Raw genomic sequence first — 22,250 nt, 5'->3', positions numbered from 1 at the left:
AAAAAATGTGCGTCTTGGTCGGCTTACTCGTATAAACCATGTACACGTAGAAGAAAAACACGCAAATCCCATAATTTCTCCGCCCTGACAATAATAATAATAATACACTCGTCTTACGCGCATCGCATTCAAACGATAATATACTGTTCTATATAGTCACATAGAAACACGCAATCACGTGTCCGGGTCTCGTGGTGTGATCGTTTTGACGTTGTAGGTACACGTAAAATTGTCTTCGTACCGGTATATTTTAATATCGAACAACACTGTCTGACTAAATAAATAATTATTGTTGGCTCATGTTACAGCATATTGTTTTAATATGCGTTCTATAATTATCGGGTTACAAACACAGTTTTAATTGACGGGGAAAAAATTGTGGCGAATTAAATATAGATCCCATAAAGGTATAAATATATATATATACATATATCTTATATATACGTACCACCCGATCATCGTTACATATTACCGCTAAAATAATAAAAAGTAATTTTTTTCTTTATATAAGATATATAATATTAAATTGTTTTTCCCCCCGAATTTTAATAAATTACATAACTCCAAGTCAAAAAAAGCATCTACAGTGAGTTGCTTTAAAAAAAAATTGTAGGATCGTTACAAAAAATATATTTTTTATGTCAATAATATTCCGTGAAATATAAAAGTACCCTTCTTTGACCATTAAATCACTCCGAAAGATACTTGCAAGAGTCTTACAATAATACTGTTTCCTTTTTCATAATATGTTGTCGCCACGATATTAAAGGCATACCTTAGACAGGCGCCACTGATCCATTTATCGCACATCATCTGAACTCAGAAAATTACAAATCTACCTACCTCTCCACGGGTCACAGGCGCCGCAAGGACGAACTCTTGTCGTCTGTGCTCTTCGTCGTATCTATTGTTCTGAAAGGGACTAAATTTTAGTGTGAGTACTCTTTATTTTTTTTCTTTTATAACAGTGGCGTATAGGCGCCGACGCCCGTCTGTGTTTATCGACTTCGAATATTGTATTTTTTTTCTTTCATATTTTTATTTAATTGTCCACGACAATGGTCAAACGTTCAAATGAAAAATAAAATATTAAACATTCCGGAACCACTTCTGCGTTTAGAGGAAAAAAGATTAAGGTATCGTCCGATGAATATTATCCATCGGACATCATGTTACGACTTCGTAATGAACGAATAGGGTCCAAATACCAATGAATTTATTTGCATATTTTATTTAGGTATTCATTTTAATCGGCATTTTTAACATACTTCCATTTCGTATCATTCTATAAAAGAAAATGTAATTTTACTGAACATATTTCAATTGCATTTTGAATAATTTTGTTTTTAAATTAAGAATAAAGTATTAATGCGGTAGAAAGAATTTTTTGAATTTATTTCAGTAGGTACATTTTTAAATTGTATTAAATCATTTTAATTAACAAATATTTTCTACGCGAGTTTATGAAAATATTATATAGATATTATATTTTCTTAAAAATCGGTTTCACGCTTGTTTAATTTGGCCGAAATCCAACATTTTAAATCCTGCATATAAATAATGTTGTTAAATTAAAAAAAAAAAAAAAAAAAATAACGCACATATTTTAACTAATGTATCCTAGTATTTAACTTATAATTAATCAAAGTATTCAATATATTTGTGTCCAACGAATATAATTTATATTTGTTTTTTTTTTTTAAATTGAAATCATTCAATCGTGCAATTGTTTATAAAAAAAATATATACCTATGAATGTATATTTTAAATTGAACGAATTCTTGGTTTTAGTTGTCCATCATAAAAAAAGTCCCCTCCCAGATACAATAAATTATTTGTCAGTGAGAAAAAAAAACAAAAATCGTTTTCACTTCGTTAAATTTTGTTACAGACATAAAAAATCGCTGTTACATTTTTACAGTGCAATATTTAAAGTGTATAACCTTCCGTTATGTCGTTGTGAACGATAAAAAATTAAAATATGAAAGCTGATTCTAGTTGCAAGCCAATTATTTGGTTCATATAAACAGATCGTGATACGCTAATATTGTCCGTTTACTATACGTCTTATGATGTGTGTAGGTATTATATTATAGGTGTCCAGTTTACTATCGACGAAAATATTACAGGGGGATAGAGTGAGAATGTGAGGTAGAGGAAAAGAGCATTTAGTTTAGTGCAATACCCATACGAGTATCGTTATAGTGTTTACAATAATAATAAACTGTTGTCGAGGCTGTCATTTTATTAGGGTTTTATTTGACAATCTCCACATTCTCTTATTATATACCTAGGTAGGTATACATACCTTCGGCTTATTTTCTTTACCTTCTATTCTCTATCGTACTTGTTATTTCAACCCGATTTGCCCGGCAGCCGATTTCCTCGTACTCAACGATATTTAGTACTACACATAAGTACATAACCTATTAATTTTCCGTCCTCCGAGATCACAGTCGCTTCCGCGGGGTCACGCATCGGTGCACTGGCCGTGGCCGACGGCGGAAACCGTTCAGATTTTTAAGTAAGCCCAGCGAACGTGTCGAACGGATTGAAGCACAAATATGTACACGTTTGGGGCTTTTTTTTTTTCACGATTTATCCACTCCACTTGTACAGGTGTCTGCTCTATTATAATACCGTACGCCTCTTTGTATAGGTACTACATCACACCAGCTATTTCGCGGGCCCGGGCAAAGCGATGCCACTACAACTATATATACGATGTAATTAGTGTAATTAATACGTTCGCACGTACGGATACCTGCTGTCCTCACTCGTATCTTCTTCCGGGTCCGCGGGGGTGTGAGGGAAACTGCTGGTGGCGCGACGGGAGGGTAGTAAAACTTTTTGGACACGCGTCGACCGTATAGCCGAACTTTCAGCCTTGGCGTGTGCATGCATGTGCGTACATTGTGCGAGTTTTACGCGTGTGTGTACACGCATTCGGCGGTCGGCGTATAAAGGGTCCACGGGGAGGGGACGGAGGGGCAACACGAGATCAATAAACCGGGTGATGCGCACCGGCGGGGGTAGATGATCTCCGCCGGGCCTTCATTATGACCCCCGTGTGGCTGTGCGTTATTCGTCTGGACGGGCGGCAGACGGGGAGGAATACTGCTGGCGGCGGCCAGGCGTCCGGTGTACCCAACCGACGGTGATCGACTCTCGGACGAGTCTTTAAACAGCGATTTAGCCGACGGAATGTTACTACTATGTCGTGTATTCATGTGTCGTTTTTTTTTAAATTCCGAAATCGTTTTTTTAAAACCATCACGACCATTTTTGGAAATCGTACATAATATTAAGTTTTTTTTTTTTTAAATCCTTTACGCGAAATCTACAGCGATCGGTTTATGTTCCTACCGTCGCATTGGACTGCGTACGGCTGACCGCGTTTTTTTCTCCTCAAATGAATGGTTGTTCAAAGGGTGGTAGTGGAACGGGGTAATAGACCGTCACTATGCATTAAATGACATCAATAATTTATATAAAGTGCTACTCACGTGTTTGCGTTTACCAGAAGTGCACTGTTCGGTTAATCTGTACATTGGATACACGACGAGCGAGTGTTGCGTGAGTGTACGTTGCGGCGATTTCACTAGATCCAAGATAATGCACTTGAGGTTATTTAGTAAATAGCATAAAATATAATAATATTATTAATAACGTGTATAATATTGTACATGTTCAGTAAAAAAAAATAAAAAAACAGTTACTCTGAAAACAATGGACGTTCGTGTGAGAAAACGTATCGAATAGTTTTTATTTTATAAAACTGGATTTGAGATTGACAAGTGATAATGGCGCAGTGGAGTTTAACCTAACTTAGCCGATAGTTAACCTACTATATTATAATATAATATTATTAGAAATTGATAATCTGAAACCAATGAATATTGGTATCAAATATTATTGTAGTCTGTATTAAATTTCAATAATAACAAATATTATTAGTTTCACTAGTTATCATGTTACATTATAGCTAATAATACTATCATAATTATTTTATCCGAAAAATCAAAGTCTGATGAATAATTTTGGTTTCATAAATTAGTACGGTTAGTTTACTAATGAAATGTATTTTTACCTCTTTACATCAGAATAATAATTACTTTTTCGCTTAAATATTCATTCCGTCGGTTACGAGTGCATACGACTGGGGTGGAAAAGGCGGGTTGGACATATAAATATTAACACCAATTCGGTGCCTTTCTGCCACTCAACATTATTATCACGGACTGGACGTTTCTAAAACAGGAAATTAAAATAACGCAAGATTTACTGACGTTTCACCCACCTCAAGACAAACGCGTGCCCGTCATGCCGTTTTATACATTTTTGATGCATATACCCTTCTCAGTTATCGCTCTACACCTGCTACAGACCCACACCGTTTGATCAATATCGTCGGGATATTTATCATATATGCGTAAAATAGGCGTGGTCACTTGGTGTTCGAACCGGAGATACGAAATACAAAAGATAATATTTGTTCGGACACGGTAGCTGTGTTTTCGTTTACAATCTGGCTTACCTTACGCGCTGGGCAAAATAAAAATATACTGTTTTGCGATCGGAGGGAAACAATAATGGCCGTCGGCTATGAAAACATATAGTCTCCATGGAATTACTTAGACGACTACTGTAAACCATTTCGACTTTTCCAGCAGTGTATTAATATTATCAACGTACAGCTCAATAGTTTTAAATCATTTGGGAAATGTACTTTGGAATAATTGAAATCTAAAATTCTATTTATATTGTTCACCACGGTCGCATGATAAAGTGAAAAATTGTAATACTATTTTTATAGTGCACATAACAGTTCCTCAGGCGTCTAACGTATATTTTTCAAGGTTTGCATGCGATTTGAGGAATTAAAACGGACTACACTTTACTACTATTTCCATGACAAATCCCAAGCGCTGCCTTTTCCGGAAAATGCGGTGCATATAAGTCGAGACATCGGCTAACGTCAGCGAATTTGTCATGTGCCGTTTTCCGAATCCAATTGCCAACGACAGTTATTCCGGAATAGCCAATGACATTTTGTGCATAACGTTCTGAGTAACAGAATATTGTGTTTCTACAACATGGTCGTTGCGATTTATCTACAGAACAGTTGCACGGAATGGCCAAACGAAATACAAGGGAGGTGCGGGTCGGGTGTAAAAGAAACGAAAAGGAAATAATATTCGTAAACATAAGTAATATCGGGAGATATTGATTAAAAATAAAACAGAAATAAGAAAGGAGGGTGAATAAAAAGGTGGCTATAAAAATATGTGTCTCACAAAATAAAATAAAGAACAAAAACAAAATAATGAAGAGAAAATAACGAATAAACAATATATTGATATATAGGTATATATACATAATGAAGATTGATTTCCTGGCATCCGCGAGCGGATTCCATCGGCCCGTTTAATTACCGTGTATTCAAGACGAAAAACAATGAAAAGGAAATTAATTCTCCCAGAAGACGACCGGAGGAGAACGAACACTGAACTTTGCTCGCCTCGCCGTCGCCCCACCGAAACTTCGATTAAACTCCCTCGCATAATAATACACAAATATATATACAATCGGCAAGCCGCCGTCTACGACCGTCCCGTTTAAAATGATACCGACGAACTAGACCTACCGACAGCCATATATTATTATTTATCATATTATAATAAATTATATAATATACACACGCCGAGCACTGTTCTACAGCTGCATAATATGAAAATATCGCAGTTGGATTGCGTTTCGCTCGTAAAATCATGTGCGTGCTCATTGAGCTCTATCGTGACGCTCGGCCGAAATCAACGAAATAAATTTCGTTTAATAAACACTACGACATTAATATTATTAGGTACCTATTAATGTATTATGCGTGCCCAATATTGCCCGTATACGTTAACAGTGCGCATCAGTCTTGTTTTGCTGTACAATTATTATTTGTATTATCTATCGGATATTCTGAGCCATCATTATTATTATTCGAAAATATTGTGTTCACGTGGTTCTCGTAATTATTATAATAGGTTGCAGGTAAGTTCCAACCGTTTAAACGACTCGACTTTCAGCGCGATCATTACAAAATTAAAAACGATTCGTCTTTGTTTTACCCAGGTCTTTAATATCCATACGTTTATTTTTATCATAAGGATTGCTTGGTAGGTTATAGGTACGCAGTAGTGATACAATGTCTAATTAAAAACTTTACAATTAAAGAGGACATTTATATCTTTCTATATGACCAAGTAGCAACGACATAACTAGGTGTCAATGAGTATCTTTTATTATTCGCTTGGATCACTTTTGTTTTCCCTTTACAACCGAAATAGTATTTTGAGATGATGCGAATAGAATGGTTTTTTTGTTTAATGAACACTCGGCCAAGCACAAGGTAAGGTGAATTTGTAGGTAGGTATTATATTTTGTGATTCTGCGACCTGCGATGATCTCGAGATGGAAAATAAAGAAAATAAAAATGAATTCGCACAGCAGCCGGCGTAAAGTACACAAACAAAAGGACCATTGTAAAATCGACATCAGCGAACACTTCGGTAACATGAACATTATTGTTTTATGGCTGGATGATCGCCCGCGGCGTCTTGACACCGTCTCACCGGTGTACAATGACGCGTACTTCCAATTATTATTATTATTATTATTATTTTCCGAACACGGATAATACACTAACACACACCAACCGATGTGCATCATCGACTTCCTGCTATTCCGGAGGACAGGTTAGGTCAACAAGGATTAAAAAGAAATGAAAAGAAAAAATAACTGGGACATTTGTTTTTGACCAAACAATGCGTGCCTAGTGTTATGGTAAATTTATTTCTTACTTGTTTTTTTCTTACCGAGAGAAACGGTTTGCTGTAGATTATAATATTAACAATATTTTTTTTCTTCGATTAGGCAACGTAGGTATCTGTTATTTGTGTTGAATAATTTAATACAATAGGTACACCATAGGTATGCGTATTTAAACACATCATCTTCGGAAATGCATAGGTTATGACTTTATGAGTTATGAGTTTATGACAGTATGATGACCCACAAAGGCAAAAATTCTCGAACATTTGTTTAAGTATCACTTATTTTTATTATCATAAATATATGGTCACGTACCACTAATTAATATAATTTTTAATATATTTTTTACAATAATATTGTTAAAAAAATAATAATTTGGGTACATTTACAGTATAATATTATGTTTAGTATCTGTTTACGCAATACATACAATACATAAAATAATAAACAAACAACATAATATACGAAAAAACAATAGTAAAAAATATTAACCAATTAATTTATCGTACCTACGGCCACTGATAGTATGCAGAGCTCTACGAAGAATTTCTGTTATTAGGAATTTATTCTAAAATTGTACGATTTAGAAATATTATTAATGTTTGAATTCTGTTTTTGTTAAAATCTATTGCAAGAAAGTTTAATAATTGATTATTAATTATTCTAGTTAAACGTACATGGTAATTTTTATCAGGAATAATGAGTTTAATTTTTTTTTGCCTGGACTATTTAAATATTTTATTTTTTTTTTTTCATTAAAATTAAGCCCGGTAACTGTGGCCATCAGCTGTTTTTGTGGATTTTTATTATAGGTATTTTACAGTGGGGAAGAATACGGTTGGTTTTTGGACACGTGTGTGTATATGTGGTAAGGATTTGCCGCTTAGAACTCAAATGGTTACTCTGGAATTAATGTCACTGGCCGATGCTTATTATTATCAGATCGCGTTTCGCGATTAACTACAACTATCGTGTCACAGACTTGTTATTCTTGTTTTAATATATTCTGGAAATAATTTTAATTTAATATAATACTAAAATCAAAGTAAATATTTAAATATCTAGAGCATAGACAATAAACATAATATATATATTAAATAGCTTATTATGTATTTAATATGGATGTTTGAAAGTTATATTAATACTACCTACCATATGAATATCTTTACTGAGAAATCTTTGGTTATTTTAAAAAATGCGCAGATTTTTTAAAGTAGGTACCTACGCAATTGTACACACGGCTATAGATTATAATATGTTTGAATACAAAACTAATGTTTGTCGTACATTATTAATACAAAATCCTTCAAAATATCATTTGTTTTTAAAAAGGTAGGCCTGGTATTTCGTATATTTAAATAAAATGCTTGTAAAAAATCTTTTAAAAAAATATGAAAAATGAATGTCAGATCGTTGATTGAAAATCAAAAGAAAAGTTGTCTCTAAAATATTACGTGTTTTTTTGTTTTGTTTATTTTTCTTAGAAAAATCAGTTTTCAGAGAAAAACTGCTGAGACATTCCGGATGTCATTCTCTTCTCTATGCCACTAAAACGGAATAACGATTTTGAACGCTTCCTGCCTGAAGTCGGCTCGTGATGTTTTTAACAAACTCAGCCGACATAATAACGCCCGTGTGCAGAGCTTTCGGTTCATTAAAATCAAACTTTTCTCATTACCGGGCGTTTTAACTTTGTTAAGCTGTCGGAGAGGCGAGCAGCGCAGATAATAATAATAATAATAATAATAAAAAACCCGTCACCCTTTAGAACAATTTTTTAAACATCATCGTAACCGTGAAAAATATAATTTAATGATTTAATGATTCTGTTTTTCAACTACCTACCTATGTTCTATATGCAGTATGTTTATTTGAAAATGCTCTAAAATGTTGTCAATTATAATTTAATCACTTCTAAAAGAATGTTTTATTTATATAAGCGTAAATAATATGAATGAACTCTTTAAAAAAGCATTTACCGTCACCATTAATAATAATGATGATGATAATAATAATAATAATAATAATAAAATACTTTAGAATTTTAATTAAAATGTTCATAATATTGTCAAATATTAAATTTCTACCAGTTTATAATTTTTCTGTCAGTAATAGAATACTATAAGAAGACACTACTCAATAGTGTTAATGATGCTTGTTTTTTATTTCAATGTTCCAAATGTATCTAAAATGTTATTTTGAATGCGGCTATACTGTTATAGTTAAAAATATATTATGTTTAATAAGTAATTACTGAAAAGAAAATACATAGCTTTACGTTGTGTAAATCATCAACCATGGATGAAAAATGGAGAACGAAAAAGTATCATGGCGTCGTAGTCATACATGGGTGATTTGCATTCTTCAGTGGCTCTTTTACATTTCCGTTACACATCATATAGTGAATAGTTATTATATTGTGTTCAAAAATATTGTTTATCTTTTATTTCAATTTTAACTAAAACATTTTATTTGAGGTGGTCTACTATTAAAAATTCGTTTCGTTTAATATGAAATACACCAGCGTAGTTATTATTAATACTATATTTATTATTATTTGTAGGTAGTAGAGGCAGTAGAAGTAATGGTAATTGCACTTTACTTCGTATCTAATTACATTACGAGAGTCTTTGGACCAGAGTTTTCCAAAATATTTTGCGGTTTCGTATCACCCTCGATGCACTCCACTCTCCCTTATACTAGTGAAACATAAAATTATTATGATCGCGTTTAATTATGATTCACGAGTGGTATTTCAGGCCAAAACCCTCCAATGATATTGTGGGAAAATGGGCCAGGCGATTTTTACATCAATTAAACGACGGTCCCTCGCTGTCGTAACTAATGGACTCACTGAGAGTGTGATCCATGAAAGCCATCTACCATGGAGGTCTGTTGGCCGCTAGTTGGAAGGGGAAAAATATAATATGTATATAAATACGAAAATACGAGGTCGTCTTAACGATTTGTTTGACAAACGAGTGGGGAACGGTTTTTAAAATTATTTAATCTTAAATATAGAATTTACTGATGCGCTTACGAAAGAAAGAGAAAGGAGAGAGATAGAGTAAGAATGAGAGCGATTCGGTGGAGTCGTTATCATCATGTCCCCCACGTTTAATTATAAAATCATTATCATCCGCCCGGTGTCGTCATTAAAATCTGTCACGGGAGGTTTGAATATTGTAAGTGTTTTTTTCCATGAAAAATAATAATATTAATGGACGCAATACAGAAGGGGAATACAGAACTGCCTAGTCCGGTTGAAACAAAAGACAAGGTCGGTGCTGAAATTCAACACTCTAATATGTTTTTCGCTTGTCGACTAATCGGTTTAAATCAGTCTCATCCGACGGAGTTGAATTACACCGTGGCGAAGATCCTCTCGCATCGCTAACTATACTGGTCGTGCTCAAGGACCCATTGGAATTGTAATTTTTAATTTTTTACTAAAATGATATAAAACTGATTTCGATTATAAGAAAACGAACGCGATTACATTGCAACAATTTTTATTAATATAGATTAAATGTATGTAAACCGAAATTGTCCAATAGAAATAAAATAAATGCAACAGACAAATATAGTTGTTATAGATAGTATGGAAATTATAAAATTAAGATACATATTATAGTATTCTATATACATTTAAAATATGTATCTTAGTATCATTTGATTTTGTATTTAAATCAACAACTTAATATTATGTAAGGTATACACCACGCTGTATTATTCTTTTTGTTTTTTCTCTTTCATTAGATTGAACTATCAAATTACTTGGTAAAACGATACCAAATGTATAACATGTGGGTAGTGTTTTTTTAAATGTTATTTTCTAAAATATAGATATTGTGTCAAACACCTATAATAGTTCCTATACCTATAGTTCGTGGTATAAACTGTAGATATTCTGATAAATAAAAAAAAATATTTTAAGCAGACAAAAACATCATTAAGTCTGATATTATTGAAAACAGTAATTATAATTATTTTTCGTTTAATACAATATGATGATTTTCATATTGAATAGAAGATTACTGATGAAAATAGAAATATCAAGTTAAATTATTGTTTACTAGTAGTGGAAATAATAAATTAGGTTGTCAGTACAATATGGTTTTTAAGAGTTTAAACCAATACAAAAATACTACATAATAACAAACGCCGGTAGTCCCTAATTTTTGAAATGACATTTGTGAGGAGGAAACATAACATATGTTTATGCAATGAAAATACCCAATGAATGATGAGATTCCTGAGATCTGAAAAAAAAAAGAAGTCGCTAGGACATCAATCTTCATAGGGACGTGGGCACTTATATGATCCCGGAAATACTAAAATTACATTACATATTTATATTAAAAAAAAAATATATATATTACACAATCGTTTTTTGTATTTAAATTAGACATATTTTGATAAATATACATTTTCAATACTATTTATTAAATTTTTAATGAATTAAACAAGAATATAATTTTATTTATCATAGTTTTACATAATTATTACCATTTCAGTCTTCAATAAAGAAACAGTAAAATACAAAAATAATTATAAATTTGATTGTTTTTTTTCTGAATTTTAATAATACAATAGGATACATGATAATCATAATTCCAATGAAGCATTACGAAAATTAAATCATGTATGTCCTTGGATACCATCTATCAATATAGTAAATCAATTAGAGTTTGAGAAATTCGAGTAATTGCTATTATTTATTTGACGCACATATTTTACTGTCATTACTGTGTGTTTTCAAAAATTTAAGGTGTAAAATAAATTATATTGTACTGGTTGTACAATTGATTACCAACTGACCTTTTAGATTTGATATTACCTACATAAAATTAATACTTAAATGAATATTCAGGAATTGAGAATATATTTATTGATGCTAAACATTGATGAAATATAATATTAAATATACTGAAATACGGCTAGTGGTAGTCGCCAACTATAATCTAAACCATTATATACATTGATTTGATACATGTTATGTATTTTATATACTTGTATGTATATTAAATATAAGACGACTCAGGCCGAGAGAAGGGCACAGTTATAGTGACTTTGTAAATGTCACCCTTGGGATGGTTGACAGGCAATCAAAACACATACCTCCGGCCATTCACGGGTTACCGTCCGAAATCAACCCTTTTTGATTAGTGCTTCCTGACCAGGAGGTGGTTTATCGCACTTATACAGCGCCATTCACCCTGTCCACGGTACTCCCGCTCGTCTTTCAGCCATTCAAAATTAACAAACCCCCGGGAGTCCACTTTCCGAGGATTAGTTGTTCGGGCGTAAATCCTGCGACACGAATTTACAACGTATACTGACTTCCACGGATAAACATTTTATTTATGAGACGTTTTCTACACTATGTGAATTTATCTCCGTTAAATACATTTATAGATTATTATTTATTTATATAAATAAAATTTTTTTTTATTTATGAACACCAAAAGCTATGAAATTGAATTTACGTGGTCGTGCACCGACGCTCAAAAAATGTTCTGACAAAGACTGATGATAACTGCCAAACTATACGAGCTTGGTTTATTACAAAAGAAAAAAAAATTGATAGAATACCGTCCTTCCTGATTTGAAAAATGAGCGTACCCCTTTATTATTACCACTTCTTTTTTTCCGCTATCAACTCTGAGTTATTGCAAATACAATATGAATTTGAGGATTTCAAGTGGCTTTCACAGTAAAAGTTTCTTTTTTCATCACTGCTCTCGCACACAAAACCCTTCCATACCCTTGTCTTTAGACAATTCTGTTTATATTGTCAATACGTAGCTTTTACTCGTATTGAAAATTGTGACTTATTCGTACATATGGTTTTTTTTTTTTTTAATCCAAGATATCTATTTTACCTCATTTTTTCACTAAAATATTTCCTGTTTCGTTCCTAAATTAATACTTTGACTATTATAGTAAATGTGTGTGTCTTTTCTCATTATGTATCACACATTTTAATCGTCGACAATGTAAATTGAGTATATGTGTGTGTGATAATAAACCAAATAAATTATTTTAATAAATAAATTGTTAGTTCACATTTACTGGCTGGTTGCCTTTTATGAAATGTTAAAATAATAACAATTAACAATTAAAAATACATGTAGGTATTATTTTATCGCAGTTATTCTATAGTGTATTTCACTTATAATACTGGGCTAGTTCACTTACTCACTCATATGATACATCATTTTAAGTTAACAACGGACTAATGGATTTTGTAATTGACTATCGGACGAGTAGTAAAATTAAGCACGTATATTCCGATAGTCGTAAGCACTATACGGTATTATGGGCTTATTTAAACTATAAAGTTAACGTACAATGGCTTTATCAAAATTAAATTATTATCTGAAAAAATATCTTCTCGTATGAAATGTATTATAGTAATTAGTTATAAGAACTATTATTATTTCTAATAACTGTTATAATATAAAGCATAATATTTGCTTTTTTGACCGACGAATGATTAAACATAAAACAAAAAGGGTGTATTGAAGTCGTATTTTGCATTTTGATGAATAACAACGTGAATTTTCTTTATTTTAAAATCCTATTTATTCACAAAGTTGAGATAAAAAAACCACTCTCTTTTTAACTTATGAGTGCTCAAAAATACAATGTAAATATATATTAATATAGGACGTTGAATTTTCGATTGTGGTTTTTAATAGAAAATGAAGACTTGTAATAATGGGAAATGCAATACAGACAAGTGGCTGTTAGAAAGCTTAACATGGGCTGAGGGGTCATAAAATGTGCCTCCATCGTATGTTTGTTTTTCAAGTAACTATAAGGGTAAACAACATTGGTCCCGGCGTTAAAAGCCTTGAGTCGTCGTTGCGTTTAAACGTTTTCTCGGGGCAACAAACATGAGATATTGCTCGGGTCACTAATTCTTGTTCCGGGCCTTTTATTCAGTAATAGACGAGAAATACACCACTGACAATGCCCCGTTCATTTCCTTACTATAAATATAACCCACCCTCTCTGAACCAAAAAAAAAAATATATATATATTTATTTCCTCATCGACAGCGATGGAGGAAAAGGGTTGAAATAGTTAGAAAATAAATAACAGCTGTACACGTTATTAGAAACAGTAAAGTGCAAGGCAAAATTCCATCGTATTCTATGGGAGAGAATCCCTTTTTATTATTTTCCATGCATTTAAATTAAACTGTTTTCACCCAGATAACTACATTTTTCTCACACCATAGGTTTCCCGTGTAATAATAAGCTCCTGTTGCTACTTAACAGCTCCCTCACTTGTGCAAAGGCACAATCTATAGAGCTACACATAAACAACTTTGTTCATGGTGTTAAGAATACAGTGTTCTCCATTTCTTTTAAAGTGGTCGTTATTCAAATCGTACAAAAAATACAATGTTTAACGAAAATTATTTAATAAACTAAAATTATGTAAGGCTACTTAAATTTTTTTTTACTTAAAAGTTTGTTTGTGAATAAAGTTAAAATTTAAATTGTTTCTTGTTTGAGACAGCTATAGTTTTAATTTTAAAAAAACCAAACAAAATTGTATTGTTGATTTATTATATTATTAATTTTTTTGCAAGTTGCTGGTTTTTAAAACTGAAAATCAAAAGATAAATATTATAGTTATATTAAAATAAATGCATAACTCTAGACCAAGGGGATGAGAGGGGTTTTTTTTTATTAATAATAACCGCGAAACGAATGCCGGATGGCCGGGCTCCGCAGTATTGTACACAACCGTCCATTTCGTAATTAAAGGAAGCAAGACGTCTCGTACCGCACTGATCACTTCCACGTGAATTCATTTGCCAATTATCATGATTGAGTTCTTTGGTGAACGGGCAGAGCTTTTTCAGACCACTAATATAATATAACAACAGCAACAATAATAACAACTATACAACAATAATAACAACTATACAACAATAGTAACAAATACAACAAAAACAACAATAATGATAATAATAATAAGGTAGGAATATATTATCCTTTAAGGATACTGTGCGGTGATTGTATTAACCGATACAATGTACTACTATTATCTGTACAGTTCCTAAATTTTGACGGAATGCTTCTTTGAAAATATACAATGTATTATACAATATTCACAAGTCATCTTAACTTTATTTAATGTTGAAAAATATTGTTCTTAATGGGTTTTTAGCTTTATTATAAATGCATGTCTATACTCTATTTGAATCGATTACAATTAATTAATTAAATTGACAAGGTGTTTAAATCATACTAATATTGTAACCTGACACTGTTTCTGGTGCGTATTATATCACGCGTTTCGTTTTATAATCAACAGAGAATGAAAAATAATTGTTCTTAACTGGTTCTCAAAAAGTATTGGGTTTTGTCATACCAGTACCTATTGCCATACTAGTATTTTATCATTTGGCATCTATTTAAAATTCAACTTCCTATTTACAGGAAAAGCGAATCGAGCGTACCAACCGTACCAGCATCGCGGTGACAGCAGCGACGGGGAATGTGACGAAGACACGGCCGAGTTCCAGCCAAACCGTCACCAGCACAGCTTACAGCATCAGTATCACAGGCACCGCAGACCGAATCATACATACCAGCAGCCCGGTGCACTGCTCAACACCGATACCAGCGGCACGTCCGGAAACTGTTCGGACGCAACGCTTACAGATTCGGAACTAGCGTTCACCAGGGACGCTACATTGCAGCTGCACGACGGCGGTAAGAGCGACATTTTTGTTCCCATTTATTAGTCATAAGTCGTACCTATACATTTCAATCGGTCCCAGCGGACTAGCAAATCATAGATCAGTATGAATCATTTCTCGGGTTGCAACCAATCGTCCACTAGCGGTAAATGGTTTACGATCAGAATAAAGACGATATTTTTCCAACAGGGTTCGGATGCGATGATTTTTACAACTTAAACAGTAAATATTATATACCTAGTACCCACTAAAACGTTATGAGTCGAGAATTCGATTATTTATGTGCATCTTAACTTTGACACGATACGTAATTATTTAATTCCGATTTAAATGTTCTTGATTCCTTTATATTACAACGTAATATTCATATTATACAAATGAAAAATATAAAAATAAAATAATTTATTAAATGTTATGGAGTTATGAAGGAGGTAACAAAAACTGCGAATTGTTTTGTTTTTAGGTTTTACCTATATTTTTCGAAACGAATCCGACACGTAGTCAACTTTGAATAATGTCTAGGTAAAACGCATATTTTCAAGTTTTTAACTTCGAGTATTCCGCAGTATACAGCTAGTAGTCACATTTTCGGAGTTTTCTTATTTTCTCTAACGAATAATGGCCGTTTTTCAAAATTAGCGACCACCGTCGTCTTTACCGAACGACGAGCCAAGATTTATGTGCGGTAAAGAGTCGTGACGAAAACAATGGGTGGGTGAAGTGTGATCCCCTTGGGACTACTCGGAGATGGTAAAAGAAACATAGGAAAAACCCAACCTCGAGAATATCCAAACACACTTGTTATCAAAACAAATTGTTCCACCATTATGGCTGCGTAGACATTTATTACGATTTGCTCACAGTTAATTTTTGACCTTTCGTACTTGTTTATTATCGCTGTAGCCCAGACAACTTAATTATTATCAACAATGTTATAAAAATAATAATATTATGTGATAATACACCTACTGCTTGGTCCTGCAAATATTTTCATTTCGATTGGTAATTTTAAATGGACCCTGTTCATTTATTACCGAATAATTACTATTATATATACAGCGCAAATCAAAATAAGTGGACGTTGTAAACCATTAATCAATTCGATATTCTATAATACTATTATAATATGCATTATATGCGTAGGTGTATGTATGTGTGCTGTTCATTAGGTAATTATAATTATTCGGTGGTGCTTTTAGAACGTTTTATATACACAGAACCTTGGATGGAAAATATCAAATACGCTTTTAACATGATTAACGATCAGCCCGGGATGTTATTATAACATGATTTGCAGAGGGGGTGGTAAGAAAACGCATAATTCTAATACGAAATTCAACTACATAATAATATACAACATGCCTCCAGTGGTGGGGGCGAATATTGTGTTTGACCGGCGTCCATCAATTAGGGGAAATTGATGTAAGCGCCCGCGACGTCCGCATTATTCCACTGGGCACCGTGTGTATATTCGCTATGGTTAATACATTGGATATGATAACTGGAAATACCCGATGCCAATCGGTGTACGTATGTTGTATGTTTTTTGGGTGGGAGGGGGGAAAGGAGGACGAAAGCGAACGGTCGACCGGCCAGTGAAGCAAATCAGATCAATTAAATTATATTATATATTAATGTAATACCATTAAAAAGCCTCTATTCAGCATACACGAGCAAACAATTTAATAATAATACAATGTATAATGTAATGTATAGGTACACTAAGTGCATCAGCATCTGAAAAATTAATTAAAACCGCTTAACCTAATAACATAATTAACCTGATGGTAGAAAACGATAATATGTTTCTAACAATTTTATTATTCATTCTTCGAGAACACAATAATAATAATATGTTTTAAGTTTACATTAAGATTAAACATTATACTTCATAATTTATATTTCAAAAGACATACATATTTTCACTCCCGAAGAAAAAAGATTAAATGATAAAACTGTGCTACTGATTATCACTTATAAACACAGTATATCATTTTAATGATCGATTTAATTTGATAACAAACAAAACACATTGTACATTTCTCGCATCCCCTGAAAAATAAAGTTTTTGAGTAGATAAAAATATTGTATTATTTCATTCAATGCATGAGAACTAAACGAATACTCATTATTCCTTAACGTTATCGTTTAAAAAGTTACAATTAAATTATATTTATAGTTATTATCACAGATGATACTAAAGATAGTTAATATTTACCTAATATAATATTTTTTATTACATAATTTTCTCCATAAATACTAAATTATACAATGTACGACTACTATAAAAGTGTGTAGTTAAAATTATTAATAAGTATCAATAATTTATAATTTATTACAATTTAAATAAACCTAATATAAAACTATACTTAATAATAAATAATAAATACAGTACCTAATCTAAATCAATTTTTAAATTAATATTGAAAAATATCCATATGGATTCATAAAAAAATAATTATATTGAGTAAGTGCATTATTTATATAATTAATCATAATGTATAATGCGTAAAATCTTATTTCACATAAATTAGTTTTACTTTAATATTACATAATTTACTCAATACACATACATAATAATTTGATTTTTCTACAGAAATTATTTTATAAACTTATTGTTTTTAAATGGATATTAATGATCAACTTTCAAAGTTCCTAATAACAAATAGCGGCTGTCCATTCGGACATTTTTATTGCATAATCCCTCATAGTTTGTTTTTCTTTAAGAAAGTTTTTATCCCCTTTTCTTGATAATTTCTACGCAGGCGAATAAATCCTATTTTTCTACCATCAGTTATTAATATCAGTATAATTGAATGCTTTCTGGATCAACTCATTCGATTCCTACACCACAATAGTCTATGTTATTATTTCCCACTGAATTATATTAACCCTTTTATAATAATTGTCTATTAAAAAATAATGAGGACGTGCGAAGGAAAATAAGGATAACAATATCTGCTGAACACAGCATATGAATTGGACAGGCAAAGTTCTGTACTAGTTAGTTTAGCAATTGTTTATGTAACATAGTACAAAGTTATCTTTACTTTTGGTACTAAATATCTCAATTTAACTCTATGGTAAACTTAGTAATAACTATTTTTTCGAACCATAAAGCGTAAAATGGGAAAATATAGTGTGTCTTAAATATAATAAAATAAATCCTTGTAAAAATAAGATAACTATACCAATAATAATTAATAAATAATAATTATAGATTGAACAAAATCAGTATTTTTAGAGGGTTAAGTGGGTTTATTGCGATGACATATGTTAGTAGATTATGGATTTTTTTAAATAAATTAAAATTAAAAACCATATATATTTTGTAGCAATTTCTAATTTAAATATACGATTTTAAAAAATAAACTTAAGTCTTGGCTGTCAAAATAATTAATTATTTCAATTGGCTCAGTAGCCAGTAGTTAAAGATTTTGCTATTTAATTTCTCATCCTTGCCTATGGACAGTGTAGTAAATAGTAATGCAGTTTTATGATTTCGTTTATTTTATTTTATGAAATTACATCCCGAAGGTTGTAAGATTATTTTCAGATATAATCTTATTTTATTTGTATTTTTCATAAATTATAAATAATTAACTTGTAAATTTTCAATAAATTATGAAAATAGATTTATGTATTTAAATAAAATGTAATAAAAAAAAAAAAAAATAGAAATGCAGCAAAATCGCTTGTAGTAAGCATCCATATATCAATTTATAGTACTTAAATAAGTTCTAATAGTTTAAAATTTAAATTATTTTCTACTTATTTAAAAAGTATTCTATATAACATTGCCCATATCTTATTATGGATTTTATCTACAATTATATAATTTTACCAACATTATATACAATGTTTGCTAATCATTAACTGACTATAAAACACACAAAACTAATTTTATTTAATTTTCAGTAAAAGTGTGTACTTAATAAATATAATATGTATATTACACAGGTTTATTTTTTTTTTTTCGAAAACTGTGTAAAATTAACTCCTGCACGAATAAATAATATTAAATGTATACCTATGTATAATTTGTTTTAAATTGTATTTATAATAATAATAATACAATATTTTATCATCGAAAATAATTGAGAGACAAACTGAAATATACTAGAATTATATTGGTTGTATAACATTACAAAAATAGGTTCTCTGTTGAAATTGATTCAAAAGCTTTTATGCTACACCAGTAATTTTACACTATTGGAAAGTAAGTTTGATATAAGAGAAATACTGAGATAATTCAAAATAAATTATTAATAGTTAATGCCGTTGATCATAATAAAATGCGTGGTTGTGCTAACCTTTGTCGATTAAATTTGTTTACTTATATATTTAGTAAAAAAAAGCAAAAATGAATGTGCCTTATAATGTAATCGGTACACTTACTAGAGCATGGTTGAAAAAAAAAGAATTGTATTAATGAAAAGGTAAACAAAAATAAAATGCATAACATTTATTTCCTAAATAAAATATAACGGGTCAAGTTGGAGTATAAAATTATCAAACATACTCTAACAAATAAATAAATGTTTACATTACGTTATGAAATATTATCCTCACATTTGTACAATATTACTATATTTATGCAATATAATGAGACATATGATAATATTGTTAATATATGGTAAATATCAGAGGGGTAAACTGAAATGGAACAATAAATATTTTGTTCATTTCCGGTTCAGTCAGCTAGCTCAAAAACGACAATTCGGGGGGATTTAACACACGTTTGTTTTACGGTATTTAAAGTCATTCGTGTTTCACAAATTTAATGGCACAACCGACACGCGAACTAAAATGTTCAAAGTTTACCACGAGCAGAAGCATTTGGACTGGTGCACAATGCACATGAAGATAGTAATCAATCTCTTTCTCGGTTATAGCCAACAAGCATTATGTCTATCTTTTTTGAAAACAGCGACGGGTAAAAGATGTTTTTCCTGCTGGTAGCGTCTATATACACTTACAGCATACATAAATATACAAAATGGAACACCATTTTTCACGAAAATTATTTGGTGGTGAGCATGCATGACGTATAAAAAAAATCCAAAATGTTACAATATGTTATAAAAGAACATGATGAGTACCTGCATGGCTTAATGATTGTGAATCCTTCGTTGGCGTTGGAAACTATCTGATAATAATATTGAATTTAGCCCTAAACACAGAAGCATGTTAGATTTTGATGGTACTTAAATAATGGCTTGATTTTACATAACTTTATTTTTATGACAAGTTACTTAACATTTTAATCTGATTCGGGAACTCAAATTTATAATTTGATATTTTTGAAAGAAAAATGATTGGTTTTACTTTGAAATCCAAGTACCCATAGTATCCACATAAGCCACGGGGTTTTTTTTATGTATATAAAATATAATATAGATGCTGATACGAAGTGAGGGAAGTTAAAAAATAAATAATAATGATATTTCTTTGGACTTTATTCTGGGATTTACGTTTGGGGGAAAAATCATAGGGTTCTATATAATTTTCTATTTATAACTAAAATCCAATTTCAAAATTGCAATGCACGCGACCACCGACAAATGAGCCATTGAACCGTGAATATTTATTTTATTAGCCCGGCTTCGATATTATTCCCTTCATATGGGCTTTTCCGTAGATTATTGCGTTATATACCGTGCATGGATTTGGGGAGGGGGGAATAGAAGTCGGTGGGCGTCTGTCACTTTGAGCTACGAGCTTATCTCGCGAGTTCAAAGCTCCGGAACTCTCTCGCCCTATCAATTTCACAGCGCGTCCCCTATTAATTGGACCGGCGGCTCGTCCATTATTGTGCGCAACCCCTTGCTCGATCCTTTCAAAAAGATTCATTACTCGAAGATTTTATCGCTGGGATTAATGCGCCGAGTTTATTTCATTTCACACAAGTCCGCACACACTCCACACACACGCGCATTATGTCTTGATGTTCTCTGTAGACGAGCGCATGTCTCCACAAAGCACCATCCGTTTCATGACATTACAGAATTCATAATATTTATTATTATTTATATTACAATTTATAATATTATTGTCTCTACCACTGCATGTCAAATTATCTAAACGGTAGACCATAACGGCCATGTTCAGACAGTTGTATATTTTCGTACACGATAACTCATCAGAGCTTTCGATAAATGTTCAGAACAATTAAAATTCGTTGTCAACAATTATTATTTTAGATTCTTAAAACAAAGTTTAAAAAAAAAATCAGATTACTTTGTCAAATATTTATAAGTTTGTTTGCACGACTTGCGTTTTCCGGCATATTATCAGTTTGATGTTCACAGTCGTAACATCGTTCACACGTACTGATTCAAGTTCTGACGTGAAGTTGATCGGTTCGCGTTGTGCAGCTGTAGTGACGTAGCTGTTATTGCGGTGCGTGACTAGTGACATTGCGTGTCGCGCACGTTAAACGTCATAATTCTTAAAAGTCACGACCATCGCCAGTGTGGTTGGCGCAAACATAGTTCTGTATGGCCGGCTGCTAATAAGGGTCCTGGACATATAATTGCTAGTTTAACCGGGAAAGGGGCGTGTTTTGTGTTATCTAGGTCCTTGATATGGCTCTCTCGGGTTGTCGCTGTTTATTATTTGTGCTAAATATAAGGTAAAATAGAGGTTTATGCATGTTAATTACTTCATAAATCGATATTTCCGCTGTTTATTTATACTTGGT

General features: G+C 31.8%; 1 protein-coding gene across 5 annotated transcripts in view; it reads left to right on the top strand.

Annotated features, from left to right (window-relative positions):
- Positions 1–22,250, top strand: part of Ten-m (teneurin transmembrane protein Ten-m) — a 67,639-nt gene that overhangs the window by 18,027 nt on the left and 27,362 nt on the right. For all 5 annotated transcript variants that reach the window (XM_089227949.1, XM_015510555.2, XM_015510553.2 and 2 more), the window contains exon 2: positions 15,285–15,560. In XM_089227949.1, the coding sequence (XP_089084075.1) occupies positions 15,285–15,560 (276 nt within the window). The remainder of the gene's footprint in view (positions 1–15,284; positions 15,561–22,250) is intronic.

This window comes from Diuraphis noxia, unplaced genomic scaffold (genome assembly GCF_037042655.1).
Source record: "Diuraphis noxia isolate RWA-SAM2 unplaced genomic scaffold, SU_Dnox_SAM2 contig0004, whole genome shotgun sequence".
In the NCBI taxonomy this organism is placed as follows: Eukaryota; Metazoa; Arthropoda; class Insecta; order Hemiptera; family Aphididae; genus Diuraphis; species Diuraphis noxia.
The sequence above is the reverse complement of the archived record's forward strand: the minus strand, read 5'-3'. Positions and strand labels throughout refer to the sequence as shown.